This window comes from Arachis hypogaea, chromosome 1 (genome assembly GCF_003086295.3).
Source record: "Arachis hypogaea cultivar Tifrunner chromosome 1, arahy.Tifrunner.gnm2.J5K5, whole genome shotgun sequence".
Taxonomy (NCBI): Eukaryota; Viridiplantae; Streptophyta; class Magnoliopsida; order Fabales; family Fabaceae; genus Arachis; species Arachis hypogaea.
In genome coordinates, this window is record NC_092036.1 from 98,921,243 (window position 1) to 98,938,122 (window position 16,880).

The window sequence follows — 16,880 nt, forward strand, 5'->3', positions numbered from 1 at the left end:
CTCTGCAGATAATTTTTACATTTTAAAAAGGTCGAAGTCAATTAAGAGTAACAATACAAAAAATATATTACCTTTTCAAGTAAATCAAATAAAAAAGTTTAGTTAAGATGTATTATAAAAATATATATTAAGATTATTATCGTTCAAATAAAAAAAAATTAATTTTAATAAATATATAGAAAATTTATAATATGTTTAATTTGTGTTTTTATTTTAGTAGTTTTTATTTTTAAAATTTTATAAAAATAAAAACTATAAAATCCTATTTTTTTCCTTTTACTTGTTATTTTAATTATTTTCTATTACAAAATCTTAAAACTATAAACCACTAAAGATAAAAATACAAAGTTTACGAATTTCTAAACTATGTATTTTTTTTATAATAAATATTTTATTAGTAATTTTAACATGCACGTTAAAATTGTTGTTAAATAAATTTAATATAATTTTGCTATATTTATATATTTTTATAATAAACACTATCTTAATACTAATATTTTTTAATAATTAAATATATATTTTAATTAAAAATAATTTAAATATATAATTAATTAATAATAATTATATTTTTATATAGATATTAAAAATATTTTTTAATACATTAAAAAATAAATGTTAGAAATAGATAAAAATCTGAACCAAATTATCTTACCAAAAACAAAGAAAATTATGACCCAAAACTAAGCACACACGTGGACAGAATGACAAATTAAATACAAACAAGAAACAAAGGCTACAGTATAAGTATTCCCAAATTTTAGTTATTCCAAAATCTCAAAATTAATGAAAATCTAAAAACGAATGCCAGCTCATCGCAAAATTTAGAAAGTAATTAATTAGTGTTACCCGGGTTGAAAACCCCGCAAGTCAAGGCGAGAATGAATCCAAATCTAGCCAAAGTTATGACTCCTGATAGGTACAATAGCTTATTACACTGTTAATAAGCACATTGACTTATCACAGGGTGCATAAGTAGTATGACTTATCCAACAACTTATAATAGGAAGTAAGGAAGGCGATGATTCCATCTCATCTCGTTCTCGCTAACGCTATTTAAACTGTCTGATACCTTTATTTCGTCGCTTCACACATTTGTTCTTTCTCTCTCTCTCTCTCTCTCTCTCTCTTCTTCTCATTTCTCTCTCATCGTTTTCTCTTTCTTCTTGAAATCCCTAGCCCCCTTTTTTCTCCTCTTGTTATAAATACTCAACAACAAGAGGAGTTCTAACACAGGAAAAGCTAGAGAGAGAAAGTAGAGCGAGAAAATACTGAAAACCCTCCCTCGCCATTCTCGTTCTGCTCCAACACCTCTCGATCTGCGCAAGGAATCTGTCAAGGTGCGAGCTCCTTCACCTTTCTTATCTTTAATTTTTGTTTTTTTTTTTTGGTTTTGGTTTTGGTTTTTCCCTTTCAGTAAACCTCCCTACGTTTTTTTTTCTTTACTGCTCCATGTGATTATGATTGTGATTGTGATGTTGATTGCGATGTAATTGTGTATATATACTTCTGCACGTTGATGAATAATTTGCGTGTTTTGTTATTTTTGGTTGTTCGCCGCTCAATTCGGTGTTTTGATGCTCAGGTGGTGTTGATCTATTCGGTTCTAGATCTTTGAGGCGGGTTCTGTTTTCTTTTTAAGCTTTATTGGGGACGCCGCCATGTCTTCGCTCAGCAGAGAACTGGTCTTTCTTATACTTCAGTTTCTTGATGAAGAGAAATTCAAGGAAACTGTGCACAAGTATGATAATTTCATAAAAAATATTTTTTTTCTTCTGTCGTTTTGTAATTTAATAATTTATTTATTTTTTATTTTTTTATTTTTTACGTTTTTTATTTCAATGTTGGGGACGTCCAGGCTGGAGCAAGAATCAACATTTTTCTTCAATATGAGGTATTTCGAGGATATGGTGACAAATGGGGAGTGGGATGAGGTGGAAAAGTACTTGTCTGGTTTTACGAAGGTGGATGACAATAGATACTCGATGAAGATCTTCTTTGAGATAAGGAAGCAGAAGTATCTAGAAGCATTGGACAAGTAGGTTACTGTTTTTAGATAATTTGCTTTGCCATATACTTTTTCTTCTATTGCTTAGAATTAATATGAACAAACGATGCAGGCAAGATCGAGCTAAAGCAGTGGATATCTTAGTGAAGGACTTGAAAGTGTTTGCAGCATTTAATGAGGAGCTTTTTAAGGAAATCACACAGTTGTTGACTTTGGATAATTTCAGGTTGGGACAATTTTCTTGGAATTTTGTCTTGATGCCGGGTTGATCTATTTATCCTTTTCTGGCTTATACAGTGTAATTTTTTTAATATGAAATTTGCAGACACAATGAGCAGCTATCTAAGTATGGGGATACAAAGTCTGCTAGAGGAATAATGCTTGCTGAACTAAAGAAATTAATAGAAGCTAACCCTGTTTTTCGCGATAAGCTTCAGTTTCCTACCTTGAAGAACTCCAGATTAAGGACTCTAATTAATCAGAGGTTCATAACAGTACCTTGCCACATTGAATATAATGCCTATTCAGTCCCTGATATGTTTGATGGCACTCACATTTTTATTTATTTGTTGACTTGCAGTTTAAATTGGCAGCACCAACTTTGTAAGACTCCAAGAACTAACCCCGACATAAAGACCCTTTTTGTAGATCACAGTTGTGGGCAACAAAATGGCGCACGGGCTCCATCCCCTGTCACCAATCCCTTAATGGGTGCTGTACCAAAGGCAGGAGGTTTCCCACCACTTAGTGCTCATGGTGTAAGTAAACACCAGATATAATTCTTTCATGCTTTACTGGGAAAGCTTTACTTTACTTATGACTTTGTTTATACGCTGTTGCATAGCCCTTCCAGCCTACACCAGCAGCTCTTCCGACATCCCTTGCTGGATGGATGGCTAACCCATCTCCGGTTCCACATCCTTCAGCATCTGCTGGACCCATAGGTTTGGCTTCAGCTAATAATGCAGGTACATGAAAAATTTCCCGTTTTATGATTCAGCGTTTCTGCTAATGCACACACTGAATTTACATAACTTATATGCGTGCCATGTATGACTATTAGAAATCATCAGTATGATCACCTATGATGGAAAACACATGCACTTAGCACTAGCAACTTTAAGGATATAAAGCTGAGAAGGCATGAATTTGATAGAAATATTGCTGTAGTTAGCATGTGAGTTGTGGCATTCAATGAAGTTGGGTTGCAGAATTCATATTTAAGCAAACTGATTTTCTTTTGCCCTTTGGGATTTTGGAATTTGGTAATTGTAGCAGCCATTCTAAAGCGCCCCAGGACTCCTCCTACCAATAACCCTACTATGGACTATCAAACTGCCGATTCCGATCATGTAATGAAGAGAACAAGGCCTTTCGGCATCTCAGATGAAGTACAATCTTGCCTCCCATCTGTTTCTTTTGTCTTATTTTTTAATTTAAAGTAACAGTTTGTATCTTGTTTATGATTCCTCATATATATAGGGCAGCCTAATGCACAAGCATCCTGAAGTATTAACACATGAAGCAGTTGGAGTATTTAGCAATTCAAATTTCCTGTTTGCAATGGACTAAAAAAAAATTATTTGGCACAACTGGCACTATGAACTTAAAAAGTACCATGAACATTGTATGCTGCTATGATTATGCTGATCAGTTCTGATGATTTTTCTTTAATTATTGAATTGTGTTTGGACTATTAAATGATCAATTCAGCATTTCTTAACAGTCCCCTTAAACTTGTGTTCCATAGACTCTTTTTCAGAAAAGATATTGTTTATATTGATTTTCTTGTTTACAGAATTGAAGACACTTTTGGTGAACCTTTATGATTGATTGTATGGGAAATGAGAGCATAATGGAAGAAGTGTGTTTTACTGCACACCATTAAAAATTGTTTTTACAAATTATTAAGTTGCATTTGTGTATACCCTAATTGGTGCAGTGGTGATTCTTATAATTGATACTTGATTGGACTAGTGTGTGTGTTGTATTTGTGTTCTTTCCATATTGGCAGAATAGATAATTTGTATTTTTCAGCGATTGCTTCCCCTCACATCTCAAAATGTAACATGTATTGGATGACCAGGATTCATTATGTATAACGGGCCTCACTTATGTGTATATATATTTTAGCAGGTGAACAATCTTCCTGTAAATTTACTTCCTGTTGCATACTCTAGTCAGAGCCATGGTCAGAGCTCCTATTCCTCTGATGACTTGCCCAAGACTGTTGTGATGACCCTCAGCCAAGGTTCAACTGTGAAAAGCATGGATTTTCATCCTCTTCAGCAAATTCTACTTCTTGGTAAGCATCCTTTGACCTTTGATCTGCATGCAATAGTTTTTTAAGTGTTTGATGTTGTTTTTGTCTTTATATATATATTGGCTAATTTGTCTGTTATTTTTCTCATCTGTTGATGGTTAGTGGGAACAAATATGGGCGATATCATGGTGTGGGATATTGGGAGCCGTGACAGGATTGCTCATAGAAATTTTAAAGTATGGGAACTTGGATCATGCTCCGTGGCACTACAGGTGTGGTCCTTAAAATTAAACTAATGATTGATGATGCTGTATAATTTTTTATTGTTTTCACGACAAACTTGTCACTGGTTAATTACTAATTCCCTGATTATTTTTATAGGCATCTCTTTCCAATGATTACTCAGCATCAGTTAACCGCGTGGTGTGGAGTCCTGATGGAACACTTTGCAGTATGCTTTAGTGAATTTTTCTTTCTATATTTCTATCTCTCTTGTCCACTGAATGAGTCGATTTGATTTTTGCACAAATTTGCATGGAGCCAAAGTTTGATTTTTACCTATTGATACATCAGGTGTTGCTTATTCGAAACATATTGTGCACATATATTCCTATCATGGTGGGGATGATCTGAGGAACCACCTAGAGGTTTGTTCATTTTTATAAGAGTTTGTCTATTGGATTTGTTTTTATTTCTGTTTATCCACTGACTATACATTGAAAGCAGTCAGAGCACAAGATTCATAACTTATCTGCTTAATCTATGCTGATTTCATCATTTTTTCATGGCTCAGATTGAAGCTCATTCTGGGAGTGTCAATGATCTTGCTTTTTCTTATCCAAACAAGCAGCTTTGTGTAGTAACATGTGGAGAGGATAGGGTCATCAAGGTTGGTTTTTTTTATAGTGTGTATTGTTGGGTGATAGATCTCAATTTTTTATTTTGTTTTATTTTATTTTATTTTAATGGTTCAAGATTTGCAGGTATGGGATGCAGTTACTGGTGGAAAGCAGTATACTTTTGAGGGTCATGAGGCACCTGTATATTCTGTATGCCCTCACCACAAAGAAAATATTCAGGTAAAAATTTTCAATGTTTGTTTGTGCATGTTTTGCATATCATTCCCTTGTGTTCTTTTAAATGTCTAATTACGTCCTGATGTGGCTCTACAGTTCATATTCTCTACTGCAACTGATGGAAAAATAAAGGCATGGTTGTATGATAACATGGGTTCCAGAGTTGATTATGATGCGCCTGGCCATTCATCTACTACAATGGCATATAGTGCTGACGGAACAAGGTTCTAACTGTTTTGCTTATTTTATATCTTCCTTTTCTGGGTGATACATGATCATGTGGTTTAAAGATTTACTTATTATCTTTGCATGGTTCATAGATTGTTCTCATGTGGCACAAACAAAGAAGGGGAATCTTCTTTAGTGGAATGGAATGAAAGTGAGGGAGCTGTGAAGCGCACTTATCACGGTCTGGGGAAGAGATCTGTAGGTGTAGTGCAATTCGATACCACTAAGAATCGATTCCTAGCTGCTGGTGATGAGTTTATGATCAAATTCTGGGACATGGATAATATAAACTTGTTGACGAGTGCTGATGCAGATGGTGGCTTACCGGTAACTTTGAGACTGCCATTGTCTTTGTTTACTTTATTTTAAATTTTGTTGTTTGTTTGATTTTTTTTTTTGGGTTTGTTATAACTTTCTTTTGTGGTAATTTATGTCTGAAACCCGCAGGCTTCCCCCTGTATTAGATTTAACAAGGATGGAATATTGTTGGCTGTCTCCACAACTGATAATGGAGTTAAAATTTTAGCAAATGCTGAAGGAATTAGGCTGCTTCGGACAGTGGAGAATCGTCCATTTGATGCTTCCAGAGTTGCTTCTGCCACTGTTGTTAAGGTAAGTGATTCAAATTCAGCTAATGTATTGCAAGTGCACATTCTGAATCCTTCATATTTATTTAGGCACCTAGTATGGGCGCTTTCCCTTCTACCAATGTAACGGTTGGAACAAGCCTTGCTGATAGAGCTCCTCCTGTAGCAGCCATGGTTGGGATTGTGAGTTATTTCTACTCTCAGTAAATTGATGCAGATTGTGTTTTTGTTGTGACAGTTAGTTGCTTTTCTTTTGCCCCTGTAGAATAACGATGCTCGAAGTTTAGCTGATGTCAAACCCAGGATTGCTGATGAAGCTGTGGATAAATCTAGGATATGGAAGATGACAGAAATCAATGAACCATCACAGTGTCGCTCTTTGAAACTTCCTGATAGTTTAGGGTCAATGAGGGTATGACCTCGTGCTAAAATTGTATATGTTCATTACATTTTGGCAACTGAAGTGGATGGATAAACTTGTAATTATTTATTATTATTATTATTATTATTATTATTATTATTATTATTATTATTATTATGTACTTTGCGAAATCAAGCATGTTGACATGACATTGCTTATGTGAATTCTTTTAGGTGCATGCAATTTGCATGAAGTTTTTTAGATGGTTTCAAGTAGTAAGACATTTTAAATTGTGTTTCAGGTAGCTAGGTTAATTTATACAAATCAAGGGGTTGCTATTTTGGCTTTGGCAGCCAATGGTGTTCACAAGCTTTGGAAATGGCAGAGAAATGATCGGAACAGCTCAGGGAAGGTAACAAAGCACCTGTAATATGTGTTGTTTATACATTTTAACATGTTCTTGTTCATTGGATTGTTAGTCTAAAAAATTTCCTGTGTAGGCCACTGCAAGTATTCAACCACAACTATGGCAACCAAATAGTGGAATACTGATGACCAATGATATCAGTGATACTAACCCAGAGGATGCTGTGTCATGCTTTGCACTGTCAAAGAATGACTCGTATGTTATGTCAGCTTCAGGGGGGAAAATTTCCCTGTTCAATATGATGACTTTCAAGGCATGTGGCTTTCTTTTTGAATGTTTTCTATTTTAATGTATCTTTTAATGTATGCTCTAAATTAAGCAGTTTTGAAAGTTCTATTAATTTTTATTTTGTTGAACAAGCTTTCTTTTACTGGTTAATTGTTTCTGATTTTTCAAAGGAGGGGACAATAAACTAGCGAGCTTAAATAGATATAGCATGAAATTAATAGGACCCTGTGTTGATGGAGTCCTCCTTTCAAGTATAAAAGTACTGCAGTTATCAGTGGCTTGCACCTGGTTCACTTGAGGCCTTGTGTAGACTGCTTTCCTTTTATGCTCATTGCAGTTATACATTGAGATTAAACATCAATTTCTGTGAATCTTAACTGCAGACAATGACTACTTTCATGCCACCACCACCGGCTGCTACATTTCTTGCATTTCATCCTCAAGACAACAATATCATTGCTATTGGCATGGACGATTCTACAATACAAATTTACAATGTTAGGGTTGATGAGGTATTATGTCTATGCAAGGCCTAAAGCTTATAGTTGAATTGTGTAGATTGTTAGTTAACTTTTGCTACTTTTCTCTTATTATATCCCATGCCAAAAGGCATTGGTTGAGTGTCACAAGTTGGTTTTTGAAGTTTTTGACATTGGCCTCTCTTTTGATGTTTCCACCAAAGGTCAAAACCAAGCTGAAAGGTCATCAGAAGAGGATTACTGGACTTGCTTTTTCTCATGTTCTAAATGTGCTTGTATCATCTGGAGCTGACTCTCAGGTAAGGAAAATTTATATGGAACTATCGTGCTGAGTGGAGTGTTTCTTGATTTGATAAATGCTCAACTGGTTTCCTTATGTCCAACAGTTATGCGTTTGGAGTACGGATGGATGGGAAAAGCAAGCAAGTAAATTCCTGCAAATGCCTAATGGACGCGCACCAGCACCTCTAGCAGATACCCGAGTTCAATTCCATCTAGACCAGACCCATTTAATAGCTGTTCACGAAACTCAAATAGCCATATATGAGGCACCGAAGTTAGAATGCCTTAAGCAGGTAGGCTACTGCCTAGTTATATCTAAACACAATTATTGGTTTATGCATTTCTTTGCTTTGGTCTTGACTCTCTAACTTGATATTCTGGTTTTTCCGTTTTATATGATTAGTGGGTTCCGCGAGAAGCTAGTGGTCCAATCACACACGCAACCTATTCATGTGATAGTCAATCAATATATGTAAGCTTTGAGGATGGAAGTGTTGGTGTTCTTACTGCCTCAACACTCAGATTAAGATGTAGAATAAATCCAACTGCTTATCTCCTTCCCAACCCAAGGTACCTTTCCTTTATCAATTTAGGAAAAGATCTATCATTGCAATATCCTTTTCTCTTGTTATATACAATAATTAACAAAATTTTTGACAGCTTGAGAGCACATCCTCTTGTGATTGCTGCACACCCGTCAGAACCCAATCAATTTGCATTAGGACTCAGTGATGGTGGAGTACATGTACTTGAACCGCTAGAGTCGGAAGGAAGATGGGGTTCTCCACCTCCTACTGAGAATGGTGCTGGGCCTAGCACTGCTTCAGGTAACACTATTTCAGAGCAACCACAAAGGTGACAAATGTATTATGAAGTACTTTCACCAAGGACTTGAGTGTATGTATTCATTTCGGTTGCATATGATCCCGCCCCCTGTTGCGTTTACTTGGCTTGCAAGGGGAAGCTGCGGAACTTAGGTGTTCATAATTTGTAGGAGGATAAATCAACAATGAATCAAATTACTCACCTTGTTAATGGCTCCTTAGCCAATTTCTGCTCCATGGGTCTATCAGAGCATGTTCATTCGTCCAGGATTATTACCCATTAAGTTTATGGTCTAATTCGGCTGGGGCGTTGCCGATGGATGCTTGGTCATTGTCGTTATTTTTTTTTCCCTCTCGGTTAGGCCTGCCTTTAATTTGTGTAGATTTTTATATATAGTGAACTAGTCGTTATAGTTTTTTTTTTTTTTTTTTTACCTCCAGCTAAATGTAGCAACTATATCAGTTGTGTTTATTTATCTTTACCTTCGATGCAAAGGATTCTTTTCTCAATATTTGGTGATTTGCGTTAAATGTTTTCAGAAGAAGTCAGACGTCGGCGATTGATTTCTTTGAAAATTTGTTAGATTTGCCGGTTGATACAAAAAATATCAAAATTCGCTAAAATGGATACTTGGTCCATGGCAAAATTTGGACATCTGTGGTTTTATAATATTCCTCTTTAATGATATCATATTTATCTTATATGCTCTCGCCTCTTGTCTCCTCCACTTCAATACTATTCTTCCTTGTACCGAACACACTGGTGGAAGTGGGAAGGATTACGGGAGTGGTCCAGAATTATGGACACAGAAGGGTTTATGTGTGGGAGAGATGCCAGATTGGGTTACTAAAGTAGCCCAGATCTTGATTATATTACTGGCTCAATTATGAATGTGGAAAGGAGTTGCGAACATAACAAGAAAGGTTTCATAAATATTTATTTTATTGCTAATGATGTCAACAGATCATTCTTTGTCCAATTTGTGGTTTGAAACTTAAGACGACATGTAAATTTGGATTTTTGGGATCTAAAATGTATATACACGCACACGTCACGACCCGACACTTGCATATACTTTAATTTCTACACAAATTTGGGACATTAAAGAAATATATTCATGCAGAGAAAACGTGTGATTGTTTCTTTGCAATGCTCGGCAGCCAAGTCAATATGACTATATCATCACAAAAAGTTGAATCTACCTTTATATGACTATATCATCGATTTACAGTATTAAACAAGTATCAGTGGCTGGTGGCGCTTAGCGATCCTTAGACAGTGCCAACTCCCTCGTGAAAACTTCAGTGTGTTAATGTTGCAACGGTTGTTTATTTGTTATGGTTGGTGGTGACAACTAACAACTAGTTTCGCCTTCGACCAGACTTCCTGTTTCTCTTACTGTTGCCGGGAGTAGATTGCTCATAAGCCACTGGTAACACTGTTCCGTCCTTGATTCCATTTGAATCTGTCATCTTATCAATTGTTTTTTGTGCTTGCACAAAAATCTTGACATCCCTAATCTGTGTGTCATATCATTTAACCCATCACATAACGATCAACTTGGGAAACTTGTACAGAATGAGAAGAAATTATTGAGAGTCTTTAGCAATACCTGTTCCTCCATATCAGTTATCTTTTGGTTCATGAATTTTACTAATGCGGCTTCCCTACAGGATCACATATTCAGACATAAGCTCAAGATTTAAGCAAAGTAAATGAAATATGTAATCAACATCCACTCAAACGATAAACATAGTGGTTAGGTAAGCAAATGGTATTTAACTCCTAACTACTTGACAGCTCAAATTTTGCAGACAACATGAAGTAAATATGTTTGTCTGCAGCCTTCCACTGCAAATAAAAACTATACCAACTACAATATTGTCATAATTACTTGAGTACTTGTAGTAGTTCAAATTTAAACTAACCAGGAAAAAAAAATGAAGAAAACTGCATTTACCTCTCTTCAGCTTCTTTAATTTTGTTTCGCCACAGCTGTTGATTTTGTATGAGCTTCTTATTCTCCTATGAGCAGAAAGAACTGGCTAAATGAGAGTTGAAGGAAAAATAATGAAAATGCAGGAGAAAACAGGAAAGCTCACCTCAGCAACACCATTTCTCTCTTCTGTACACTTTTCCAGTTTATCTTGGATGTCCTGCAATCCAGAAGTTACAGCTTTCTCCACTGCTTCAGAGACAGAACTGTCCACTTTGCTTTTTGCCTCTGCCAGCAAAGATTCATAATACTACAACAACAACGGCACAAAGAGAATCCGAGTTCAGACACACATCAACAGCAATATTATTGCATCAAAAGATCATCACATGGAGGGAATCATTATTTAGCTTTAGCTATAATCCTAAAGCATTTATGACAAACCAAAGCATGCAGGTTCAGTACTCCTAAATTCTAACCACTCCTGTAATTATAATACTTCTAATGACATGTCAGGAACAAGTCGTTTCCAGTCAACCTTGATGACATAATATAGTCTATAGTTCCATACATCCAAAGCAGAGACTGTTTTCCATAGTTATTAAAATATCCCAGAGAATGAGTTTCAGGAGCATCAGTGTCAACTTACTTGTCTTTGAGTTTCCAGCTGAGATGTTAGAAGACGGTTGTATTCATCCAAAATCTGTTTTTGAGAAATAACAATGAATCACTAACCATGTATTGAAATGGGAAATATACTCAGAAACAGTCGTGCTAATATAATAACAATGAAAACTTAATGTTGTTAGAAAATTAAAATGCTATCCTATCAAATGATGATGTGGAACTATGTCTACAAGACAGTATATCTATTAAATGTAAAGCGGTTCATGCAAGCAGGCCAGTGATAATTAATCACAGCGAGCAAGATTATATCAGACCCAGATATGCATATGTTTCTATTTCAGGCTATCTGTCCAAGTTAGCTTCAGCATAAACACAGACACTCAGGAGTTTATATAGAACAAACATACTGCCTCAACTTTGCTGTTGTAGAGGGCTCCATCAATTTCTAGATCATCATGACATTCACACTCATCACAGTCTCCATTCTGTAGAATACAGCGGTAATTCATTCCCTCGAACTTGCCATCAACTTTGGATTGATTCTGGTTCAGCCGATGGACGTAACTGTCACCTACATAATCCCATATTTGCTGTGTCTTGAAATCAAGAGAATAACAGTGCTGGGTGTCTTTCCAATGCTGGATAGCATGTCCTTCCTTATATCTAGAGGAGGGAGATAAAGGGAAAAAAAATTATACCAAAATCTTTCCACAATATGAATTAATTGGGGCTTCTGTACACAACTTATCACTGAAAATTGAACACTTCAAATGATTATGTTACCTTCCACATCCAACAAACCCGCAAATCATACAAACCCAGGAATCATCTAACGTTCCACAAACAAAACAACTTGGCTTCTCATCTTGCTGTTGACAGAATCGACAGACCTAAAATATGATCATAATCCCTTCAGAATAATTATCAGGCAACATTATAATCCTTTCATATCACTTGCAATAAAACCAGAAACAGCTGTTGGTACCAGAAATTCCCGCATAATAATAATAAATAAAACACAGAACAATCAAACTGCAAAAGTAGTGTTGAAAATTTATGTTCATATGAGGTCATTCTATTTCTAAAATCATACACGCCGAGATGTAGCAGGCATACAGTAAGCTGCTTCCTTCCTGAGATTTTTCAGAAAGTAACATTTTGTGACAATAGAATTGCCTAAACCAGCCAAAATAAGAACTTCAATACAAATTGGAAACAAGAATCGAAGGAATGAGAAACCTGCTTACCTGGCAAGACAAGTACGTCCACTTTGAAACACAAGGGCATTGAAAGGAGTGATCGCAAAGTGTAGTGAGTATTCCACTTCTATCCGGGTCCAATCTCTCTATCATTCAAAGAGCAAACCAGAACACACAAATCATAAACATCACTTCACAAGATTATTTCCATCCTCTAAAAAAATAATGAATGAAGCAAAACACACAAAGCCACAGCAAAAGCAAATGCAGCCTACCGAGGCAAACTGGACAAGTTGGTATTTCAGTACATCCATCAGGAGGAGTCCCAGCAATATCTGCACATTCTGAGTACTCCACAGAAACCAAAAACAGGATATGGCACACCTCTGCCTAAATTTTAATCATCATTTGCAAAAGAAAGAGAAAAGATAAGCAAACTAAGGTAATTCACTGGAAGATTGGTATACATATAAAGTGAATGAATCAAATTTCATAAACAAGACATTAACCTCTCCAGGAGAAAAAGTCTTGCCATTGAAATTGGTATAAAACGCATCAGCTGCACGTTGATCCTGAAGTTCAATCAGCACACTGTAGCGATCTTCCATTCCATCATTCCTACACATGTCAAATCACGATTTTGGGATTTCAACGAAAGAAATATGCAAAGAAAGCAACAAACGTTTGCGGAACCAAGAAGTAGAAACGGTACCTGATGAAGAGGAGGCGGTGGAGATGGTGGAGGTGGGGTCCGCACCAGCGAATGAGGTCATCGAAGGAGAGGTAATTGGGAACGGCGAGAATGAAGACAAGGGAAGAGCGAGAGCTAGGGCTTGGGATCGAGGAGTGAGAGGAGCTCCGGAACAAGTGGAGAACCCCTCTTCGCTCCCTGAATTTAGGGCTCGAATCTTCATCGTTTTCGGAGAAGATGGATTCAGGGTCCAGAGGCTGCTCCGAGTCGACCGAGTGAACTCGGAGGAAGAACATGGCGCCGATTCTGAGAGGAAGAACTCAACAAGAACAAGAACGAGTCTCTGCTTCTCACTTCTCAGGGGTGCGATGTGGCGCAATTGTGAAATTCGTAAATGTAAGGGTCAAAAAACTAAATATAAATTAAATTCTCCCCGAGAGATTAGAAAATCAGGGGCAATTGTGTAATCTAATATACATGTGACGTTGGTTTCATGAGATTTCGCAAAGTAGATGAGGATAAATAGGAAAAGCTTTAAACTTTCCACTTCGAGTATGTGAGACTTCTTTTTGCTGTTAATTGCTAGTGATTCATGACTAGGTCTGTATCATTTCTTAATTAATTTTCCTTTTAAACAAAAAGAAAGCAAAGTGTGACGTCAGCGTGTCTGGTTTAAGACTTAAGACGACGACGTTCTGCGCCAACCAATTAAGCAAAGCATGCTTAACATTACTAATTTCAAATACTAATTAAATATCTAATATATAAAAAAAATCTAAACTCAAATCGGATTCTCCGTTCATTACGCGGTTTCGCAATCTCTGCTTTGTCTTAACCTTTTCTCTTTTCTCTCTTTACTCCAATAAACTTAACGCCATAGAACTCATCACAGACACAAAGAGACTCTCTCTCTCTCTCTCTCGCGCTCTCACTCTACACGCTCACACCGCTCTTCATTTCTTCATCCCAATGCTCTTCTTCTCTTATCCCTAAGATGTTATGATCAAAGTCAACGGATCTTTCATTCTCATTCACGGATTTTGACTCTTCAAAACAGGTAAACGAAACTCAACTAAACGATACCCGATTCCCCCATTTCGAAAAAGTTTCGTTTTTTGATCCGATTCCGATCCAACAAGATAAAAATCGATCACGCCCGCCATGGCATCCAGCACGATCCGGAAGGCAATCGGTGTAGTTAAGGACCAAACGAGCATCAGCATCGCCAAAGTCGCCGGAAATTTGGCCCCTGAACTCGAAGTCCTTGTCGTCAAAGCCACAAGCCACGAAGAGGTTCCCGCCGATGACAAGTACGTAAGGGAAATCCTGAGCCTCACTTCGCATTCAAGGGGCTACGTCAATGCATGCTTGATCACGATTTCTAAGAGGCTTTCCAAGACGCGTGATTGGATTGTTGCTGTCAAGGCACTTATGCTTGTTCATAGGGTTCTCGTTGATGGGCACCCTCTTTTTGAGGAAGAGCTTGTGTATGCAACACGCAGAGGGATGAGGATCCTTAACATGAGTGATTTCAGGGACGAGGCTCATTCAAGTTCTTGGGATCATGCCGGTTTTGTCAGGGTTTATGCATTGTACCTTGATGAGAAAGTTGAGTTTGTGGCTTATCAGAGGATGCTCAGAAGTGGTGGTGGTGGTGGTGAATCTGGTGGTGATGGTGAATTTAGGGATGAGTTTGGTTCTGGAATTGGTAGGAGGACTAGGTCTTATGGTGATGTGAGTGAGTCATATGGAAGAGAGCATAATCCGAGGAATGAGGTTGTGACCCCTGTTAGGGAGATGGGATCTGAGAGGGTTTTGGAGAGGTTGAAGCATTTGCTTCGGATCCTCGACCGTGTTTTAGGTTGTAGGCCGAGTGGCGCCGCCAAGAGTAGTAGGCTTGTGCTAGTTGCGCTTTACCAGGTTGTGAGGGACAGCTTCAAGGTTTATGTGGAATTGTGTGATGTGTTGGGAGTGTTGTTGGATCGGTTCACTGAAATGGAATATGCACATTGTGTAAAGGCCTTTGATTGTTATGTTGGCGCGGCCAAGACGATGGAAGAGCTTGTTGGCTTCTACAGTTGGTGCAAGGACATGGGAATTGCAAGGTCATCTGAGTACCCTGAAGTGCAGAGAATCACGGATAAGCTTCTCGCCACACTTGAGGGTTTCTTGAAAGAGAAGACTATTAGAGCAAAAAGTCCTGAGAGGAACATAGAACAGGCCAAGGTAACTGTCATAGAGAAAGAGACAGAGACAGAGCCAGAAATCAATGAGATGAAGGCACTCCCGGCACCTGAGAACTTCACACCAGCACCGCCGCCCTCGTTTGTTGCGCAGCCTAAGCCGGCAGCTCCTACTCATAAGGAGACAAATGATTTAGTGGATTTAAGGGACAATGGCAATTCAGCTGATGAGCAAGGGAATAAACTAGCATTGGCATTGTTCAATGGACAAGCAGCAGTGAGGGGAGAAGGTTCTTGGGAGGCATTCCCTTCAAATGGTGAACCTGAAGTGACTTCAGCATGGCAAACGCCTGCTGCTGAACCTGGCAAAGCAGATTGGGAACTTGCATTGGTAGAGACAAGTAGCAACTTGTCGAAGCAAAAAGCAGATTTGGCAGGTGGATTTGATCCACTGCTACTGAATGGGATGTATGATCAAGGTGCTGTGAGGCAACATGTGAACACAAATCAACTGAGTGGTGGGAGTGCTAGCAGTGTGGCACTCCCAGGACCCGGCAAGAGCGCCACGCCCATTCTGGCTCTGCCTGCCCCGGATGGAACAGTGCAGGCAGTAGGGCCGCAGGATCCGTTCGCAGCGTCGCTGGCAGTGCCGCCGCCGTCTTATGTGCAAATAGCAGACATGGAGAGGAAGCAGCATTTGCTTGTGCAGGAGCAACAAGTATGGCAGCAGTATGGGAGAGATGGGATGCAGGGTCAGGTGGGGTTAGCAAGGGTTGCTGGTTCTGGCTACTATGTTGCTGGCCCTCAACCTGTGATCATGCCTTATGGAATGCCACAGTTTGGTGTTGGTGGTGGATACCACCACCATGCACCTTTTTGACTTGCATTGGTTCGCTTTTTATTGGGGCTCTTTGTTTTTGCGCCAAACTATGTTTTTTTCTTTCTTTTCTACGAGCTGTGTGGTGTATCTAAGTTTGTTTGGCAATGCGGTTGCCCAGGTGCCAGAGGGGATATCTATACATATTTAAGAGTTTTGTACTTGTCAAGTATTAAGTTACATACTACAATCTACAACAATAATAATAATTGTTATTATGAATGTTGTGTACTCTTTCTTCTTTATGCTTTTCTTTGAAGATTAACGATAATAGTTACAGAATGTAATAGATGACGAACAACCCCTAGCTATAGCATCATTGTATGTTTCTCATCTCCATCCGCATTGGCGTGATTTCATTAAAAATGATACTAATATTACAAGGTGGACAACGACCAGGGCAATGACGTAATAAAAATTGGCTCCGCCCGAAGCCTGAACCCTATTGTCATTAATGAGTGACGCTAACGAGAAACCCTATGTAATTTGTTTAGGGAGAGTATGAGGAGCCAATGGAATATTTGTATAATAGAAGTTTATGGAGTATTAGAAATATAATCATTAGTATTATCTTTTTCCATTTTGGGATGAATGGTATCATAATAT

General features: G+C 37.8%; 3 protein-coding genes across 10 annotated transcripts; 2 read left to right on the forward strand and 1 right to left on the reverse strand.

The window, feature by feature from the left end:
- The first annotated feature begins 1,031 nt into the window (after positions 1-1,031).
- Positions 1,032-9,270, forward strand: LOC112701821 (topless-related protein 4). Of its 8 annotated transcripts, none has more exons than XM_025752608.3 (26): positions 1,032-1,337; positions 1,583-1,738; positions 1,856-2,035; positions 2,118-2,231; positions 2,331-2,489; positions 2,586-2,763; positions 2,850-2,973; positions 3,284-3,396; positions 4,139-4,310; positions 4,431-4,540; positions 4,650-4,719; positions 4,842-4,915; positions 5,062-5,157; positions 5,252-5,347; positions 5,441-5,568; positions 5,665-5,899; positions 6,020-6,184; positions 6,250-6,342; positions 6,425-6,571; positions 6,822-6,932; positions 7,021-7,200; positions 7,559-7,687; positions 7,858-7,953; positions 8,041-8,229; positions 8,340-8,506; positions 8,597-9,270. In XM_025752608.3, the coding sequence occupies exons 2-26, from the start codon at positions 1,659-1,661 to the stop codon at positions 8,793-8,795; spliced, it is 3,405 nt and encodes a 1,134-aa protein (XP_025608393.1). In that variant the 5' UTR covers positions 1,032-1,337; positions 1,583-1,658; the 3' UTR covers positions 8,796-9,270. The 8 variants fall into 8 exon arrangements, with proteins under 8 accessions (XP_025608393.1, XP_025608377.1, XP_025608410.1 ...); XM_025752592.3 differs by having other exon boundaries at positions 1,082-1,337; positions 3,281-3,396; XM_025752625.3 differs by having other exon boundaries at positions 1,082-1,337; positions 3,281-3,396; positions 6,250-6,333.
- A 415-nt stretch (positions 9,271-9,685) lies between these two features.
- Positions 9,686-13,817, reverse strand: LOC112701860 (BRAP2 RING ZnF UBP domain-containing protein 1). Its single transcript, XM_025752642.3, has 11 exons — positions 13,236-13,817; positions 13,033-13,141; positions 12,799-12,913; positions 12,572-12,669; positions 12,108-12,214; positions 11,732-11,987; positions 11,347-11,400; positions 10,864-11,007; positions 10,722-10,786; positions 10,374-10,428; positions 9,686-10,281 (listed from the first exon to the last, which is right to left on the reverse strand). Exons 1-11 carry the CDS (start codon positions 13,508-13,510, stop codon positions 10,123-10,125), a joined length of 1,437 nt encoding a protein of 478 aa, XP_025608427.1. The 5' UTR covers positions 13,511-13,817; the 3' UTR covers positions 9,686-10,122.
- Positions 13,818-14,003: 186 nt separating this feature from the next.
- On the forward strand, positions 14,004-16,496 carry LOC112701849 (probable clathrin assembly protein At4g32285). Its single transcript, XM_025752633.3, has one exon. It carries the CDS (start codon positions 14,376-14,378, stop codon positions 16,275-16,277), a length of 1,902 nt encoding a protein of 633 aa, XP_025608418.1. The 5' UTR covers positions 14,004-14,375; the 3' UTR covers positions 16,278-16,496.
- The last annotated feature ends 384 nt before the right edge of the window (positions 16,497-16,880 follow it).

Bases quoted from the DNA above. Each gene is read 5' to 3' on its own strand.
- LOC112701821 (XM_025752592.3), top strand. From the start codon at position 1,659: ATGTCTTCGCTCAGCAGAGAACTGGTCTTTCTTATACTTCAGTTTCTT. The intron at 5,900-6,019 runs GTAACTTTGAGA...TGAAACCCGCAG, and splicing joins ATGCAGATGGTGGCTTACCG to GCTTCCCCCTGTATTAGATT. The intron at 8,507-8,596 runs GTACCTTTCCTT...AATTTTTGACAG, and splicing joins TATCTCCTTCCCAACCCAAG to CTTGAGAGCACATCCTCTTG.
- LOC112701860 (XM_025752642.3), bottom strand. From the start codon at position 13,510: ATGTTCTTCCTCCGAGTTCACTCGGTCGACTCGGAGCAGCCTCTGGAC. The intron at 10,429-10,721 runs GTAAATGCAGTT...GTGATCCTGTAG, and splicing joins ATTAAAGAAGCTGAAGAGAG to GGAAGCCGCATTAGTAAAAT. The intron at 10,282-10,373 runs GTATTGCTAAAG...TATGACACACAG, and splicing joins TAACTGATATGGAGGAACAG to ATTAGGGATGTCAAGATTTT.
- LOC112701849 (XM_025752633.3), top strand. From the start codon at position 14,376: ATGGCATCCAGCACGATCCGGAAGGCAATCGGTGTAGTTAAGGACCAA.